General features: G+C 39.1%; 1 protein-coding gene and 1 long non-coding RNA gene across 3 annotated transcripts in view; both read right to left on the minus strand.

The window, feature by feature from the left end:
• Positions 1-6,338, minus strand: part of hap1 (huntingtin associated protein 1) — a 30,753-nt gene extending 24,415 nt beyond the window's left edge. Inside the window, 2 exon segments of the mRNA XM_063883444.1 lie at positions 1,888-2,134; positions 6,318-6,338. Coding sequence (XP_063739514.1) covers positions 1,888-2,134; positions 6,318-6,338 — 268 coding nt within the window.
• A 1,120-nt stretch (positions 6,339-7,458) lies between these two features.
• Positions 7,459-16,208, minus strand: LOC134865032 (uncharacterized). 2 transcript variants are annotated; one of them, XR_010165888.1, is made up of 3 exons: positions 16,119-16,208; positions 13,401-13,626; positions 7,459-8,835 (listed from the first exon to the last, which is right to left on the minus strand). It is a non-coding gene; the product is annotated as an uncharacterized LOC134865032 (long non-coding RNA). The 2 variants fall into 2 exon arrangements; XR_010165889.1 differs by having other exon boundaries at positions 13,401-13,542; positions 16,119-16,203.
• Positions 16,209-18,648: the final 2,440 nt, after the last annotated feature.

An 18,648-nucleotide genomic window follows, 5' to 3' on the forward strand; every position in this document is an offset into this window, starting at 1 on the left:
AACAAAGAGTCACCCACAATGAAACACTGCCCTCTACTGACCGGTCTACAAACCTACATTGCTTTCTGACTCCTGTGCTTGGTATTTGGAAAATGCTCATAAATTAAATTCTTAATTAAGGGTTAGCCCCGATTTTGGGCAAAAACATAAATAAAATAGGAGTGTCTTCTCATTCATGTTCATGTATTTCTTTCAGGCATTCAGTCAATTGTACCAAACAATGAGAGCAATTATTTGCTAATTGCAATGTCTTCCCTATAAGACTTTAGCAAGATTAATTTAAGACATTTAAATAAAGCCTTTTTTTTTTAAAGATAAATGACTTTAATGCCTTGTGAAGACTTTTTAAATATACCTTGGAATCCTGAATAAATGTTTACAAAATATATACAGTGAAGGAAATAAGTATTTGATCCCCTGCCGATTTTGTCTATACTTTCAAATGGTAGGTTTTTTTTAAACAGTGAGAGACAGAATATCAACAAAAAAAATCCAGAAATGTACATTAAAAAAGATATAAATTGATTTGCGTTTAATTGGGGGAAAGTAGTATTTGATCCCCTTGCAAAACATGCCTTGATGGAGAAAGCCTTGTTGGACAGCACAGAGGTCAGATGCTTCTTGTAGTTGGTCACCAGGTTTGCGCACATCTCAGGAGGGATTTTGGTCCCCTCCTCTCCGCAGATTCTCTCAAAATCCTCCCTCCACAGATTTTCTATGGGATGGAGGTCCAGAGGCTGGCTATGCCCCTCCATCACCTTAATGGGCTTCTTCTGTAGCCACTCCTTAGTTGCCTTGGCCGTATGTTTTGGGTCATAATCATGCTGGAAGACCTATCCATGTCCCATGTTCAGTGTCCTCACTGAGGGAAGGAGGAGGATCAGCCAATATTTTACGATACATGGCCACCTCCATCCTCCCCTCAACGCAGTGAATCGCCCTGTCCCCTTAGCAGAGAAACCCCCCCAAAGCATAATGTTTCCACCTCCATGCTTGACTCTGGGGATGGGGTTCTTCAGGTTATACTCAGCGTTTCTCTTCCTCCAAACACGACATGTCGAGTTGATGCCTAAGATCTTGATTTTGGTCTCATCTGACCACAGCACGTTCTCATAAGCCTTCTCTGAATCAATCAGAGGATCTTGAGCAGGGGACTCATGCGGGCGCTGCAGGATTTTCATCCTTTATGGCGTAGTGTGTTACCAATATTTTTCTTGGTGACTGTGGTCCCAGCTGCCTTCAGATCATTAACAAGTCCCTCCTGTGTAGTTCTTGGTTGACCCCTCCCCTTTCTCATGATCATTGATGGTGGAGCCCCAGATTGAGGGTGATTGATGGTCATTTTGTGCTTCTACCATCTTCTAATAATCAAACCAGTTGTCTCTCTCTCACCAAGCTGCTTGCTGGAGGTCTTGTCTTCAATTCCAGTCTTGTGCTGGTCTACAATCTGGTCCCTGATGTCCTTTGACATTAGTTCCACCATGATCACAAGACCTGTCTCTGGTCTTGCCCATTGTGGAGAGGTTGTAATCTGATTTATTGACTGTGGACAGGTGTCTTTTATCCAGGTAATGAGTTGATATTAGGAGTACTTTCTGAAAGCCAGAGGACTTATTTAACCGCTCCGTGGGAGCCAGAATTCTTGTTGGTGGCAAGGGGATCAAATACTTATTTCCCCCATGAAACACAAACCAATTTATATCTTTTTTTTGATGTACATTTATGGATTTTCTTTTTGATATTCTGTCTCTCACTGTGAAAATAAACCTACCATTAAAGTATAGGCTGTTCATTTCTTTGTAAGTGGGCAAACTTCGGCAGGGGATCAAAATACTAATTTCCTTCACTGTAAATATAAATAAAAGATACCCCTCCTCTGTGGCTCACCTGTTAAAGTTGAGACATCGTGGCAGGCTGGTTGTCCCAGGTCCCCGAGGCTCTCAGATATTTCACCATGGAGAGGCCGGGGGTCCACCCCCAGCGCCTCCCCCTGCCCCTCATGGAGGGAGAACACTGACTGGGAGTCCAGGTGGGCCTGTGGGGGCCAGGAAGGAGGAGAAAGAGGAGCAGGAAGAGGAGAGGAGGGAGGGGAGGCAGGGTGGGACAGCTTGAGATTGGGGCTGGAGGGTGCAGGCTGAAGGCTAATCTAGAGCTGGGTGTCCCGCTGTGGGACTGAGGTCCCCTGCTGGCTCAGGGAGAGGGCGCAGGCTTCCAGGGCATCAGGCTCTGATTGGCTGAGGAGGGAACTAGAGAGGAGAATACAAAGAGGAGGAGAGGGGAAAACAGGAGAAGAAACATTAGGATGTTGGAACTGTTTTTGATTTGTATTATTTAAAAGTTTAACATTTATTAAATTGCTGTATATAAAAAGCAATTTGACATATAACTGTTATTAAGTTAGTTTCAGTAGTTATTCATGGTTTGTTTTTGTTGTAACAGTGATTGCGCACTGAAAAATATATACAGTGGGGCAAAAAAGTATTTAGTCAGCCACCAATTGTGCAAGTTCTCCCATTTAAAAAGATGAGAGAGGCCTGTAATTTTTATCATAGGTATACCTCAACTATGAGAGACAAAATGAGAAAAAAAAATCCAGGAAATCACATTGTAGGATTTTTAATGAATTAATTGGTAAATTCCTCGGTACAATAAGTATTTGGTCACCTACAAACAAGCAAGATTTCTGGCTCTCACAGACCTGTAACTTCTTCTTTAAGAGGCTCCTCTGTCCTCCACTCGTTACCTGTATTAATGGCACCTTTTTGAAGTCGTTATCAGTATAAAAGACACCTGTCCACAACCTCAAACAGTCATACTCCAAACTCCACTATGGCCAAGACCAAAGAGCTGTCAAAGGAGACCAGAGACAAAATTGTAGACCTGCACCAGGCTGGGAAAACTGAATCTGCAATAGGTAAGCAGCTTGGTGTGAAGAAATCAACCGTGGGAGCAATTATTAGAAAATGGAAGACATACAAGACCACTGCTAATCTCCCTCGATCTGGGGCTCCACGCAAGATCTCACCCCGTGGGGTCAAAATGATCACAAGAATGGTGAGCAAAAATCCCAGAACCACACGGGGGGACCTAGTGAATGACCTGCAGAGAGCTGGGACCAAAGTAACAGAGGCTACCATCAGTAACACACTACGCCGCCAGGGACTTAAATCCTGCAGTTCCAGACGTGTCCCCCTGCTTAAGCCAGTACATGTCCAGGCCCGTCTGAAGTTTGCTAGAGGGCATTTGGATGATCCAGAAGGGGATTGGGAGAATGTCATATGGTCAGATGAAACCAAAATAGAACTTTTTGGTAAAAACTCAACTCGTCGTGTTTGGAGGAGAAAGAATGCAGAGTTGCATCCAAAGAACACCATACCTACTGTGAAGCATGGGGGTGGAAACATCATGCTTTGGGGCTGTTTTTCTGCAAAGGGACCAGGACGACTGATCCGTGTAAAGGAAAGAATGAAGGGGGCCATGTATCGTGAGATTTTGAGTGAAAACCTCCTTCCATCAGCAAGGGCACTGAAGATGAAGCGTGGCTGGGTCTTTCAGCATGACAATGATCCCAAACACACAGCCAGGGCAACGAAGGAGTGGCTTCGTAAGAAGCATTTCAAGGTCCTGGAGTGGCCTAGCCAGTCTCCAGATCTCAACCCCATAGAAAATCTTTGGAGGGAGTTGAAAGTCCGTGTTGCCCAGCGACAGCCCCAAAACATCACTGCTGTAGAGGAGATCTGCATGGAGGAATGGGCCAAAATACCAGCAACAGTGTGTGGAAACCTTGTGAAGACTTACAGAAAACGTTTGACCTCTGTCATTGCCAACAAAGGGTATATAACAAAGTATTGAGATGAACTTTTGTTATTGACCAAATACTTATTTTTCCACAATCATTTGAAAATTAATTCATTAAAAATCCTACAATGTGATTTCCTGGATTTTTTTTTCTCATTCTGTCTCTCATAGTTGAAGTGTACCTATGATAAAAATTACAGGCCTCTCTCATCTTTTTAAATGGGAGAACTTGCACAATTGGTGACTGACTAAATACTTTTTTGCCCCACTGTATATATTTACCAGGAAAAGGAGACATAAAAGCCAGTGTTCTTTGTATGGTTTGTAGTTGAAGTTTATGGAGAATAATAAACAAATTCTCGCCTAGACAATGGACGTTTTCCTGAGTAAGATTTGCTACCTGGTGCTTTAGTGGCGGTTTGATTTTGTTTTCTGTTTCAAGGACAAATAGCCACCACAAGAATGTTTAAAGGATGTAGGTGCAAACATTTATTTAATATAACAACGCAGGCTATTATGACAAGCATGTATTGAAAATTCCAATCACATACAGTACTGTATAGCCTGTAATAAGGTGACCACAGTTTGTTTTCAGTCCCTGCAAATCTCCAGCCAACAACTTTAACTCGACGTTGCTTGACTTTTACTTTGTAGCAGTACATTGAACGTTTTTGTTTTATCATCGGAATTTAATAAACCCACAATTTGTCCAATAATAAAGTATATAAGAGCTTTCAAACTAGTAACTGCAGACTCATCTTTTATGACACTGAAACTTGTAAAACAACTCTTCATAAAAGAAGCCATATCAAATATCACAATAACGAAAATTACAATTAGTACAGTTAATAGAGTTAATAGTTTTTCCGACGGTCACACAAATAAAAAAGTTAAAAATGAGAAAAGGGTAAAGACTAATACTAAAATTAAAAATATGTGTGAGTGATGAAGCCCTATTGGTTATATGTGATGAAACAGCAGCAAAGAAGACGTTATCCAGCTGGAAAAAATTAAGACATCACTTCAGCACTATCATTTTCTCTGGTTGTATTATTTATAGATATGTCTTTGAGTTAAAACATTTGTTTTTTATTGTATTCTATAAACTACTGACCATTTTTCTCTGTGTTGGAATTCAACAGACACTGGAATGGCTGCCATACATGTAGAGATAAAGATTTAAGAAACATTTGGAGTGGTCTCTTCATTTTTTTCCAGAGCTGAACATTATTAATAAAACCAGCAGCTCCATTAGTGCCAGTTTCTCATATCCCTTGTCATGCCAGTAACTGAGACTCATTTATTTTTAACAGATCTGAACTCTACCAGCATCAAACCTTTTGTCTGATCAGAGAGCCTTTCAGTAAAAGCACAACAGAGCCCCCTCTCTGTGTTTTAGGGTCACATGGATCGAGTAACCTCCGCCTGAAGCTACACACGGATCAGATTCCTCACGACTGTAACACCCTTTTTGAAACACACACACAGCAGGAGGCAGCACATGATGTATGGATTTCACACAGCACTGTTGACACCAGAAGCTACAGCTGGGAAGAGTTATTGCATAGAGTCTGATCTGTGACGGAGACCGTATGATCTCTGACAGGGTCAAAAGACCTTTGTGATCTCCTGCCACATTATGAACCATCCAGAACTCTCAGGTCCTCTGGGACGGGTCTGTTTTCTGTCCCCAGAGTCAGAACTAAACATGGAGAAGCAGCGTTCAGTTATTATGCTCCAAATATCTGGAACAAATTCCCAGAATCCTGCAGGTCCTCTGCTACTCTTACTACTTTTAAATCCAGGCTGGAAACATTTCTTTTTCCCGTAGCCTTTAACAGAACTGTTCATATCTCACACTGCACGGTTACTTTTACTCATATATTTTATACCTGTGTTATTTTATTAGCTTGTTTTATTATGTATTATTTGAATGCCATTTTAAAATGCTGCACTATTTTAATGTTTAAATCGTTATAAAGTGCTTTGAATTGCCTTGTGTTGAAAGTTGCTGTATGAATCAACTTGCCTTGCCATTATTCTTTGTACCTTTGTTCCTCTCACTAACAATGTAGAAGTTTAAAAAATAGCCAACGTCATATGATTCCAAGGTAAGATCATAAGAGGGTCACATCAGAATACTCTGTCTTCTTAGGGGTCTTAACTAACACTATTTAAGGTCCACCTTGATAACACCAATGCACACAATTTATATCAGCAAGGCTAAATAACAGAGCAACTCTCCGTTTAGTGTAACAAAATACAACAACAAACAACTTCCTCCAAAAATGATCATAACCAGCCTGAAGGGAGGCTGTTTTGTTGTTTTTAAATAGGTGTGCATATTAAACGGCCTTCTAAATGTAGTAACTCACCAACAAATGTAACTGCAGTTCATACAACATCTGACATCAGTGCACCATATCTTCATCCTATAAAGCCAACTATAAATGCACAGGGATTTTTCTGAAAACATAAGTATGAAGGCGCTAACATCACTTAAACGACGACCCGCTCACTTTCCGGGGGAAATCCTGCATGAGAGCGAAGCTGAAAATAATAATTCCTTCATGTCTTTAAGCTGCTGAGTCATACATTGTACTTCAAACAACAAATTAATCCAGAGTTACGGTTTCTTTACTTCCTCTACAGAAAAAAGGAGAATAAAAGAAAGGAAATCTCAGTTTCAGTGTAAGCCTGTTGCCTGCCACTCGTCCACCAGCACACCCACCGGACATCCATCCCATATTTATTCTCCGTAAAGACAAAGCTGTGTCAGCCGTCTGACGAGAGATTTGAAACGATTTTCATATTTTTTTTGTAATTATACACTTCTTTGACGATCAGAAATATTGTTTTCTGGCATCCCTTTAACATTTTATGGGGAAAATCTGCACTTTGGGGTTTAAGGGCACACGCCACAGTAAGAGGGCACAGCGGCCCGGATACCCAGTTTAAAAACCCTGATGTGGTTATACAATAATACACTATAAGCATAAAAACATTAAGTTGTGTGTATGGCAGTGATCCCAATCAATCAAAGTAAAAGTTCACTCAAGTTATTTTGTAGGTGGAAATAATAATAATAACAACAGTGTTGTTTTTATTTAATTATGTTTTGAAGAATGTTTTTGTGTGTTTTGACATTATGTTTGAAATGTATGTATGAAAGAAAGAAACATGTCTTTTCATTATCAATTTTTATTTTTTTAAATGTACAAAGCTATATTAATGACAAAGATTTGCCACGTAATGAACCTTACTGATCTTTCATACATAAAAAATATTCTCATACAGTTTAAAAACCTGCTTAATAATGACACAATACTTCTCTTGTCATGAATTCAAGTCTGACAGTGGCTTCATGCTTTAACCACGTGGGTAACAAAAGGACACTTGATATGGTGACCCAGTTATTGCAGTCAATAAAACATGCAGCCACAGGGCAAAGGGTTAGGCCCAATTAAAGCAATAGCGACCAGCCTGTCACTCACTCACTCACTCACTCACACACACACACCGCTGTGGTCCCTTTTAGATTACACTTGAATTAAAGTAACCCCCCCCGCAGCAGTATGCCTATCACCAGCAGAAGCCCTTTATTTCCCCTTTCCCCTCTCTGTCGTACTCCCCTCCTTTGCTGTCCACAGCACAGTGCATCCAATCAGCTGAGTGTTTTGGTTGGTGGCCAACACCCCCCCATGAATCCTCTCTCTCTAATAGATGTCAAGAGGAGACACAGCACCTGCACACACTTCAGCTTGGAGATTCTCCCCCATCAGAGCAAACGATTTATAAGTTTGTATTATAACTGGGCTACTTAAAGAAAATCATATCCCAACACCCATATCTGATCAAATACCTTCATTGTGATATGGTCACTATATGGTAGGGTCGACCATTTATACTTTCGTAAAATATATGCACAATTTTAATCAGTAATGTGGACTTAATCAGGAAGCTGGTAAAGGTAATAATATAACTAGTTGCAGCTCCACGATGACAGCAGCCTCACGTCTCATATTCATTCATATCATAAAAACAGTCAATAACTGTCTATGTGTGTTCATTTATTGTGTCTAGTGTCTTCATTATTTGCATAAACACCTTTATTTCCAAAGAAGATAAAAACAGTACTCAAATGTTTTAGTTTCTGCATTTCTTATGATACTTGTGTATGTATGACTTGATAAACACACCATTTAAAATGATCAGTAGTCTTTGCATTGTCAATCCCATGATACCATTTGTTTATTATACCGCAAATGGCAATATTCTCCACAATAATGTGAGTTCTTCCCCAAATCATGCAGCCCTAGTTCACAGTGTATATACTTTAGTTTATTTTATATCTGTCACATTGATATATTTATATTATACTACACATGTACTGCTTCTGGTGAGATGCCAACTCCATGTTGATGTCTCAGTACTTGTGCTCTGTGCAATGGCAGGAAGGTTGACTCTTATGTGATCTACAACTGCTAGAACAGTCTGATATATTCATTTGAAATTGCAATTTACTGTAATGCAGACTTTACAACCAGAACACTTGCTTCTAAAATCTAAGACATAAATATTCTCCTATAAAGATACATATCTCACATTGATATATTGCCCAGCCGTAGCTGGTGTATCTTCACTAGAGTAAATATAACAGGATATAGCGCAGTATATCTACAGTATGTGTGTTGTGAGGAAAGTTTAAGTTCTTACACAGACTTGTATGCATGGGAATTTTTTAAGAGTCTTTAATTCACATCCACACAAAACGTCTGTTGTCCAGGCTCTTCACATTAACTCTCCGTCAGTTCCAATTTCGCAGCGAGTGAAACACACTGTTGGTTTGTTAGCCACGCAGTGGAGCGAGACCCTGTCAAACACTTAGGTTTGACACCAGGGGACACGGTTATTAGCCCCCTTTTGTATCCTCATCTTTTTTACTGTGCCAGGCAGGATGCCAGAGGAAGAAAAACACAAACCGTCAGCTGAAGCAGTATTCATATCCAACACAATGGAGCGGCTGAGAAGATCAACCTGTCCAGAAAGAGCAACCAAAACAAACTTAAAATGCCTTCAGCGGGCTTTGTGTACTGTAAACAGTCCAATGTGACATTAATATAATAAAATTCAATGAACAAATGCAACAAAGGCCAGTGTTTTATGCTTCTTTCCCAAAATGTATAAAGTGTTTCTGCTGTGACCTTGAAGCGAGGGAGGGAGAGGGAGTTTAAAGGGCTCTACGTTGGTGCTCTGTGCAAACAATGCCCTTCCAGGAGGGTGTGTACGTGAGCAGAGGCACACAGGAGGGAACGAGAGCTGGCAGGACGGGGGGAGGAAGGGAGGGAGGACAGCAGAAGGGGTTGAACGAGGGGGGCATTTGAGACATGGGTGCAAGGGAGAGTACACAGATAAAAGAGAGCAGCAGGTGACTTTCTTATGATCCCTTCTGTTCCGAACATATCTCTCCTCAGAAAACAAACAAAAAACTAACAGTGGTTCGGAAAAGCAGCCAAATCCAAATCCTTTACTTTAATCGGGTTGGAGCCGTGACATTTTCAACAGAACTTAATGTCAGAAACTCATTAGCAAATGCTTCTTAAAGTCAATAAATGGCAAATAAGTTGGCACTAAACTGCCATTAAATTAAACGTTATGTAGACAAACATAGTCTTTTTTTAAAAGTACTTACTGCAGCTTTGATCCAAAGAGCTGAGACCAATTATTTTTCACTGAGGCAACTTTAATGACTTCTTCATTATTAATGAAACGAATCTCTGGTAGGCAGCATGCCCCTTGGTTCTTTTCGTTCATGTGACCAGGCTTCAAATTACGAGTCCCTGAATCAAATTATGGCAGGAGAGCCTCTGCGTTATGCAAACTAATAAATGTGGGGTTAAAGGAACAACTCAATTACATGTAATTTCAAAGAGCAGCCTGTAAGTGCTTACTTTTACAACTTACAGGGCGGTCTATATTAGTTTTTCGAGTGTTATATAACATGAGATTTAAAGACAAATCCAAAAAATTGTGACTTTCTCCTTCTTCCTCGTAAATTGTTTTAAACCACATCTGTAAGATTAACAAAAGCATTACCTAGGCCCTTGGCTCCAAGGGCTTTAAATCCCTTGTAGTGCAAATAAACATGCTTTCATGCCACTACATAGGACTCTAAGACACATTATGCATGCATGGTCTGGATAATTGCAGCACTTTAATAATTAAATGATGTAATTAAAGAGTTTTAGAGGCTTTGGTTGCAGGAATCTTTGCTTTAGATATTCTCCTCTGTCAAACATAAACCATTGAAGTTCTTCAAAAAGCTCCTGTTCTACTTTTTTTTTTTAAATCAAAATCCCTGACTTATCTGTAAAAAAATGCCAAGATCCAAACCTCAGGCTGGATTTAATATGTGAATCTTATCAGCTGAGAGGATAAGATGACCCAACTGCAGCATGTTACAGTCCAGAGATAAGCGGACGTGCATCAGCTCACAATCTGAACAGTATTAAGTCCACAAACAATACCTGCAACCTGCCTGTACACACACACACTCCGCATCACAAGACATTTATGGACCAATTAAACTGCAATATGATGTGTAACGAGTTATAGAAGTCCATCCCACGTGCCATCTGCTGCCTAGGTTACAAGATCTATGACATTCACACAGGACTGAACAATCACATTGATCCTTTATTCTGTTTTAAGGCAGCCAAAGAAAAGCTAAATAAACCAAATAAGTAGCTCTGGTTGTCATCAAATGGACTTGAGTGGGCTGCAACCTTTGGATTACAATAAAATCGTGTCACGTTTAAAAACTGATCGTCTTACACACACGTTTTAGGACCTAAAAACCAGATAGCAAGAGATATTTCTGACTGGACTATAATGTAACTGTATTTCCCAAAACATTTTCTTGCCTAAGAACCTAAATATTGCTTCTGATTGACAGTTTTCCTACACACAAGTCGAAGTTATGTCAAGCATTATTTGTGATTGCTTGTTAATGTACAAAAAATACAAGTTTTACTGTCTATTTATCCTACATTAGCCACAATGCTACGCTAGCCTAGAGTACATCCCGGAATAAGCACGCCTGTTAAGCAAATTCAAGGTTAATTTAAAATCAAAGTGTGAGTGATCCCAGGAATTGAAATTTTAAAATCGACTCCTGAGAAACCAGAAGATTCAAACCACTATTGCATCAAGTGTACAGAATAGTTTACAGGTTTTCTGTTTCTGTCTTATTACGTCATAGTGTATCTTATTTATTTGTATTACTGTAATGGTCTTTTTAGGTTATTATCATTATTGTTTTGTCATCTTTGTTTATTCTTATCTTACTGCACCTGCATTCTGTATTTACTCCCACTGTGTTATGTGTGAAAAACCCAATAAATAAAGTGTTCAAAAAATAGCTTACTATCTTTTGGCCCAGTAAGATTTAGGCAGAGCTATAACAGCTCCACATTAAAACCAGTGGCAGTTATAACCCATGAATGACATCATGCTCTCATTATCGTAAATGATGCAGCTGGCAATGGGAGGTTAATCATTCACAACTCATACGTTCTTTGCGAAGTTTATTTTTCATTCTGTGATATCAACCATAAAAGGTGGATAAGGTAACGAGTTTAAACTAAAACCAGCCTTTTAAACTCACCACAGACAGCCTGGAGGGATTCACATGAGTCACCTTCACAGATATTCATGCAACATGATATCTGTGCTGATATCTGTTATACTATTAATAAGCCATTTTTAAATATCAAGCTGAGCTCAGCACAACGCAAACAAAGCCTTCATCGTGACAAAAGACAGGATATGACGCAAAATAAATATTGCAGTTGGCCAAATTAAAGAGAGCTGGGAATTGGACTGATAAAGAGAGGGCAGTTTAAAGCATGAGGGTTACAGGAAAGAGTCAAGTGGCCACTAATGCTTATTTATAAATACTGTTTATCCGTTTTTCAAGATAATGTACAAAATAAGGGGGGAAAAAACGTTATATTCAGTTCACAATAATGTGAAAAAATGCCGGAACAAGTGTGTTTTGGCATGACAATGATCAAATGTGTATGTTATGCAGCCACCAGCTATAGTACTAGCAACAATGAGAAGCTGGAAAGTATCCGACTGAGTGATCAAACTGACAAACGAGAGGAAAAGAGCATGGGAAAAAACAACAGGCCAGTGGAAGAAAGACTTGAGCAAGAATGTCGCCCAGCTGGAAGAGCTAAATCTGGACAGCAACTGCACATGAAAAGAAAGTGGTTACAAAAACCAAAATACAAATTACTGAGTCTCTAAAGGCCAACCTGCTCTGTATGCTCAACATGTGGTCCCTTAAATCTGCTATTAAGTCACCAAAGAAAGTTGGTTTAAATCATCAGGCCTGTATTTCACCAAACTCACCCTTTGGATCTTTGAGACCTATGCAGGAATAACTACTTGACTGACTCATGGTTAAAGATTATGCTAGTGTAGGCCAGTGATCCAGTCTGCTGAGTTACTGAATGCCTTGACCTTTCAAACAGAATTGTAACAGCTGATCAAGAGGCAAGGTCGAAATAATCATTCTGTTCTGCAAATCAAAAGCCCTTATGTCAGATGGCGTGCAGGATTGACTTTAAAGAGTGCCCTTATGTTGCTAAAACAACAGATTACAGGGGCAGAAGACTTGAGGTCTTCTAGAGAATGACAACATGCATTTGTTTGTCTGTAATCGGTTGTGTCTTTAAAGATCTTAAGAAGCAAAGTTCCCTGAGTTTGAAAAATGCACAACCCAGAGGTAAATATGACAAAAAAATATTGAGGGAAAATAAAGTAGGTCAATCCAGACATAATATGAAGTGCCTAAAGTGTACACCCATAGACTGTTGAGACACTCTGAAATGACAGAATGCTGAACACATCCTGACATTTCTGCACTCAGCTTCAAACGTCATCTTAGGGAGACACACGAGAACATTTAATCATACTTACTTGTATGATTACTGTTACTTCAAAGTGTGAAAAATAACATACCTTTCACACCTATGTATTCCTAACCTATTAGCCTCTTTAGGGTAATAGATCAAATCAAACAAACTGAAAAAAAAGCGTCAGTTGTAATAGTAGTTACACTAAAAGGTAAAAAGGTCGAACCACAAATGGCAGCGTGTTATGTTTTCAGTCTCAATTCTCTGATCAACAGTGAGGCGTGTTATGATGAGAAACAGTTGTCAGAAAGCAAAAAGGGAAGTTTCTCCCACTTCACATCTGAAAGTGCAAAGGCGATCATAACAATTAATCATAGAGGGAAATTTAATTTCACGGACAGATAATCAGCAGGGTTGGTTCAAGAGTGCAAAGAGCCGCAGCAAGATTTACAATGATTGGAGTTATATTTTCTTTCTGCTAATATAAGTGTCGCAATATGACAGATAAAACATTCATTTATTTGAACTTGTTTTTGTTGGTATGACAACTACCATGAGGGGAGAAACACAAGCAGGTCAAGGCTTCAGATCAGAGTGCAGCAACATTAGCTAAATGCTAATAACAGGGGACATGCCAGCAAGCCATATGATTAATAAAAACAACTGAAACACACTTACTGTGCCCTGGAGTAGGTATCTTAGCAGGGGATGAGGGATATCCAGAGTTTATAAGGGACTGTTTCTTTTAGTGTGCGTCCGTTAAATGAAATGCTCTCTGGGCTGCTTTACCGGCCGGCTTCTGTCCTGTCCCGAGTGTGTCCTGTCAAAGGGAGGGTGAGAGTGAGAGAGAGAGAGAGAGAGAGAGAGAGAGAGAGAGCAACAGTGAGGCGGGATGGAGGTGGGGCTGAAGGGGGAATGAAAGATGAGGAGGAGGAGGAGGAGGAGAAGGAGGAGGGACGTACAGAGAAATGGCATGCTGGTTTATTATGTCTGAGGAACAGACTGAAACTTAAAGCAGAGGTCTGTGAGCCAGGTTTTTGTGTTTCTGCAGCAGGTCAGGATGTCCCACTTCCTCATGGACACGGTTATTTGCATTAACCAAACTCTGCAAAGCTCCTGGCTCTGGTTTTTACTGTGTTATCCAAATAAGATTCAAGCCTATGGTTCAATCTTCATCACTGCAACAATGCCAAGTCTGTTTCCCAGCACTACTGGTCACTGATTTACAGACTGTCATCAGCCAATAATACTACTATCTCTCAAACAGGACAAAACTATACCATTCTGTTAAAGGTCAGTGGATTCCTTACCCTCTTTATAAATGTTTGCTCCTTCTGTTTATTTATAACAACAAAATTCAACATAATGGATACCTTAACTTCATTTAGAGTTGAGTTTATCTAGGTTTGTTCATTATAATCTGGGATGTATCTTCATGACCAGTTAAGGCTACATCCTGGGGATAAAGAAACACGTTTACTTATAGATAAGTTGTTTAGTTAAATCAGTGGTGTGTTTGTGCAGTTTAACCTAAAGCTCACAGAGAGGCCATCGCTATTAATCTGGCTTTACATAATACTGGGGACTACAAAAGGTTCAGTTATAACAAAAATACAAGCATACTGGAAATATATTATCATAAAACAAAAGCTCCACATGCTGTTTGACTTTCTTCTCATTGACAACACAACTAGCACACTGATGCAAGACGATTTTATAGTCTTATTTATTGCTTTCAGTGCAGTCTTGTTCAAGTGTTGCAATGTTACCAAAAAAGGGCATTGTGGTTTCTTTGGGATATTCCACCTGTTCTGAAATAGCTGCAACACAGCCACCTCTTCTGTTATCTACCATGTAACCTGACACAGCCATGATATCATAGAGAACAGCTCAAATATTTCATTACATCACATCAGATGATATCCAAAAAGGAGTGTACATTCCTAACCCATGCTGAACTTTTTGAGCTGAAACTGTACTTGAGGTAAGCAACTCTGACTGTACTTCAAATAAAAAAGGTACTGTTTTCCTCCAAAGGTGTTCTTAACTGTGTGAGAATGATGAGGATACTAATAATGTATACAGCTCCGGAAAAAATTAAGAGACCACTCGAAATGTTTCTTAAATCTTTATCTCTACATGTATGGCAGCCAGTCCAGTGTCTGATGAATTCCATAACAGATTGTTGTTAGTTAGAAAACTGTCAGTAGTTGAGAGAATACAATAGAAAAAAAATGTTTAACTCAAAGACAAACCTACAAATAATAAAACAAGAGAAAAGGATAATGCCGAAGGGGTCTCTTAATTTATTCCTAGGCTGTATATCGCAGAGATTCAATGTCATTTAAAACTGCTACAGACACAGTATAAAGATACATACTGTTCAACACCTACTATACTTACAATAACACAAATCATCAGTGCACTTTAAACATGGTATAATGAAGTGTTTTTTCCAAACATGCATATTTTTTCATATTTGTATTATGATTGTTAAGGCTATGAGATTCACAACAAAGACAGACCACTCAATCTTTCCTCTTGGCTGTATTATATGAAGGGTAATCATGTGCTCCTTCCTTCATAGAATTAATAATACCTCCTTTTGTGTCAGCAGTGTTTTCCTCTCTGCATTAGTAATGCCCGTTGTGTTGAACACAGTGAATAATGTGGGTTTTACCAACACAAGGTGCCATTCATGTATGTGTGTACAGAGGCTGCACCTTCTCTGAGACTCTGTTCCGTGACTGCACAGTAAAACTAGGTTTTAAAGAGGAAAAAAGGTATATATCAAAGCCATTGTTACTTCTGCATGCCCCACACCTGCAGGATTACCAAGGAGGGGGCTTGTTAACCTCATGTACTGGAGGAGGGGTTAAAGATGAAAGGCGACGTTTTTACTCTCACAGACTAATTGCTACAGATAAAAGTGATTTTCTGTTAACCATTTTGCTGTTAAACTATATTTAAAACTCACTACGCCAAAGGCTGAGAGTTGAATTTTGGGTGAGGGTTAATCTCACTCCGTGCATTAACGCCTGCTAGCTATCATGATGATAGTACCATAATTAGCAAAAGCACAAAGTTAGCTAGCTGGACTAATACACCTTTTTAACAACTGCTTTTCACCTGCGGCCAAAACTGTCACATAGGTTTTTGGTAAACTGTTAGTCAAAAAGTTAGTGTTTCGATTTAATATTTCAAAAACAGGACAATTTGAGCCGAAACATTAACACTTGAACGCCCGGAGCAGGACTCCCACCCTGCAGCGGTATGGAAGTTTCCTCTTACCAACTTTGGACAGTTTAAGGAACATACACCCACGCAACAGGTTTACAATACAACTGTTCATGAAAATACAGCAAGACGTATCGAAAGAGGAAAACAACAACTTACATGTTTATTTTGTCTATTCAACGTCGTTTTCGGCACAGAAGTTTCCCCCAGCAAACTTCCAGCTCAGCTGTCACATCGGCTTGTCCGCTCTGTGTTCCATTTGGTCATCTCAAAGCGGGGCATCATGGGATATGTAGTTCTTCGACAAAACGCATATATTTTTCATCAAATTCTATCAAAGGTAAATACTTTTCACAGAGGTGGGATAAGAACTAAGATCTTGTACATATGGACAATGGTGTAGAAAGACGCTGTTACAAGTAAAACTCCCTTATTTGAAATGTTACTCAAGTAAAAGTACAAAAGTTTAGCATCAAATATACTCAAAGAACTAAAAGTAAAAGTAGTCATTGTGCAGATTGGCCCATTTCAGAATGATATTCATTATTTGTTTTGATTATAATTATTTATGCATTAAAGTGTTATGAAAGCTGGTTAAGGTGCCGCTAGGTTTAATCACTTTATTTACTGCATGCTTGCTTGTGAATTTTACTCAAGGTGTAACTAAAGTCTTATTTAAATGTCACTAAAAGTAACATAAAAGTAACTTGAGGTATTAAATAAATATTGTTGAGTAAAAGTACACTATTTACCTTTGAATTGTATTGGGGTAGAAGTAAAAAGACAAACATTGAAATGCTTACAGTACAACTCTGTCCAAATGTACTTGAGTAAATGTACTTGTTTACTTTACACCATTGTCCTTTTATGACACATCATTTTATATAATTGTATATTTTACTTTTTTTTAATATTCATATTTTAACATTTGTTTTAGAAAACAATTGAGCCTGAACTCTGAGAGTGTTTATCAAGTCAATGTAAATAATGACTGTAGTGCTCTGGTTTCAAGTCACAAAAAGAGTTCATTACACTCCTACTTATGTCTCGAGTGTATGTTATACATAAGAGCATGGTGAAATGGTGTCGCATGCAAAGTATTTTAAACCAGAGAAATTGCATCACACCATGATGTTATTTGTAGTTGTCCTATCTGAGACACATAGCCTTTACAAGTGTGTGATAGGTGATGCAAGCTGCTGGAGAAATAGCTTAACAACAAAGGCTTATATACAATATTTAATAGCAGATGAACACTGCTAAGGAATTCAAAAACATAAGAATTCATTCAGTAGATGCAATACAAGTGATAGATGAGTGTGGATGTTCTCACATATCAATGTTCCAATAACCAACAACAACAGCCTTCAGTCTGAATGTCATGTGTTCCATTAAAATAATATACAGTTGGTGGTTATTTTCAGCCGTCTCTCTTACGTTATCTTTCCAAACTAGTATGCCTGAGGACACCCTCATGTGACTGGACCAAATGCTGAGCTATTTAAACCCTAAGAGCCGACCACAAGCCCGCCTGAGAATGTGCATAGACATGGCATGGGCACACTCAAACGTTCACACTCGCAGAAACTCACACACATCTCATCTGACCAAAACAAATGCCTGCAGGCCCGCATAATAGTAGTGTTGGTGGGAGTCTCTGTCTACCTCTAGTGGTACAAGTCTGAATTAAAAGAAAGATTGTAGGCATCTCTTTTCTTTTGTTCTCATGTTCAATCATTTTTTATCTTTGGTTGATATCTTCATCAAATGTTTTGATAAAAAAATCAAATTTACAATCAAGCTGGTAGATTTTCTGATGCTGTATAAATCTGTTAATCCCACAGAAATAAATGTTTCTTTGCACTTGGCAAAATAAAGGTGTTTTTTGATTGAAAGCTCAATAACTAGTTTGTAAAATGATTAAAGGAATAGTTTTGTCCGCTATATCCAAGCCAACATGTAGAACAAGATCTAACAGTGCTAAATAAAATAACTTTTTGGATTTGAGCAAACACTTTGAGGACACTGTGATAAGATCAAAAGCTCCAGAGGTACAGAGTAACTGTTGTTTCAAGGTCAAAGAGTTGCAGTTAAGCTCAGTTTATTTAGGTTTGGCTAATCCTGCCACTTCTGAATCTGGTCCTTTCTGGTTTCCTTGCATTTTTGTTTTACAATTAAATGCTACAGCCACCAAAACACGCATTTAAATGAAAAACCATATTTATTTTCTGGTTCAGTTGGTCAACTGCAACTGCAGGTTAATTGTAACATTCCTCCATTGACGCTAGTGTCTCTGGTCTTCCATTTGTGAGTGATGATAAATAATTTACCACAGTCTCCAGTGGGCTTGTGGTCTGCCCCAAGCCACATCCTCTCACAAGGACAATAGGGCCATTTCCTGTGGGGTGAGACGCAGAGGACCGGAGAGAAAAACAGGCGAGTATTGTAAAGCAGGGACATCATATCAGCGTATCCTGCCCTTGGAGTGAAAGACAGATTCCAGTAAGAAGTGAGATTTATGGTCTGTTTGCTGGGAGGTTACAGGGCAAGGCTGGAACTAACTCTGCAAGACATCAGTATAGGCTTCTTTTGACCCCTACCTAAAGAATATTCAGAAAACCTTCTGACTTTGTAAAGTGACATTATACAGAGACAAAAAGGGGAAAACTTCCTATACATTATCTCATGA

Source organism: Eleginops maclovinus, chromosome 5, assembly GCF_036324505.1.
Source record: "Eleginops maclovinus isolate JMC-PN-2008 ecotype Puerto Natales chromosome 5, JC_Emac_rtc_rv5, whole genome shotgun sequence".
In the NCBI taxonomy this organism is placed as follows: domain Eukaryota; kingdom Metazoa; phylum Chordata; class Actinopteri; order Perciformes; family Eleginopidae; genus Eleginops; species Eleginops maclovinus.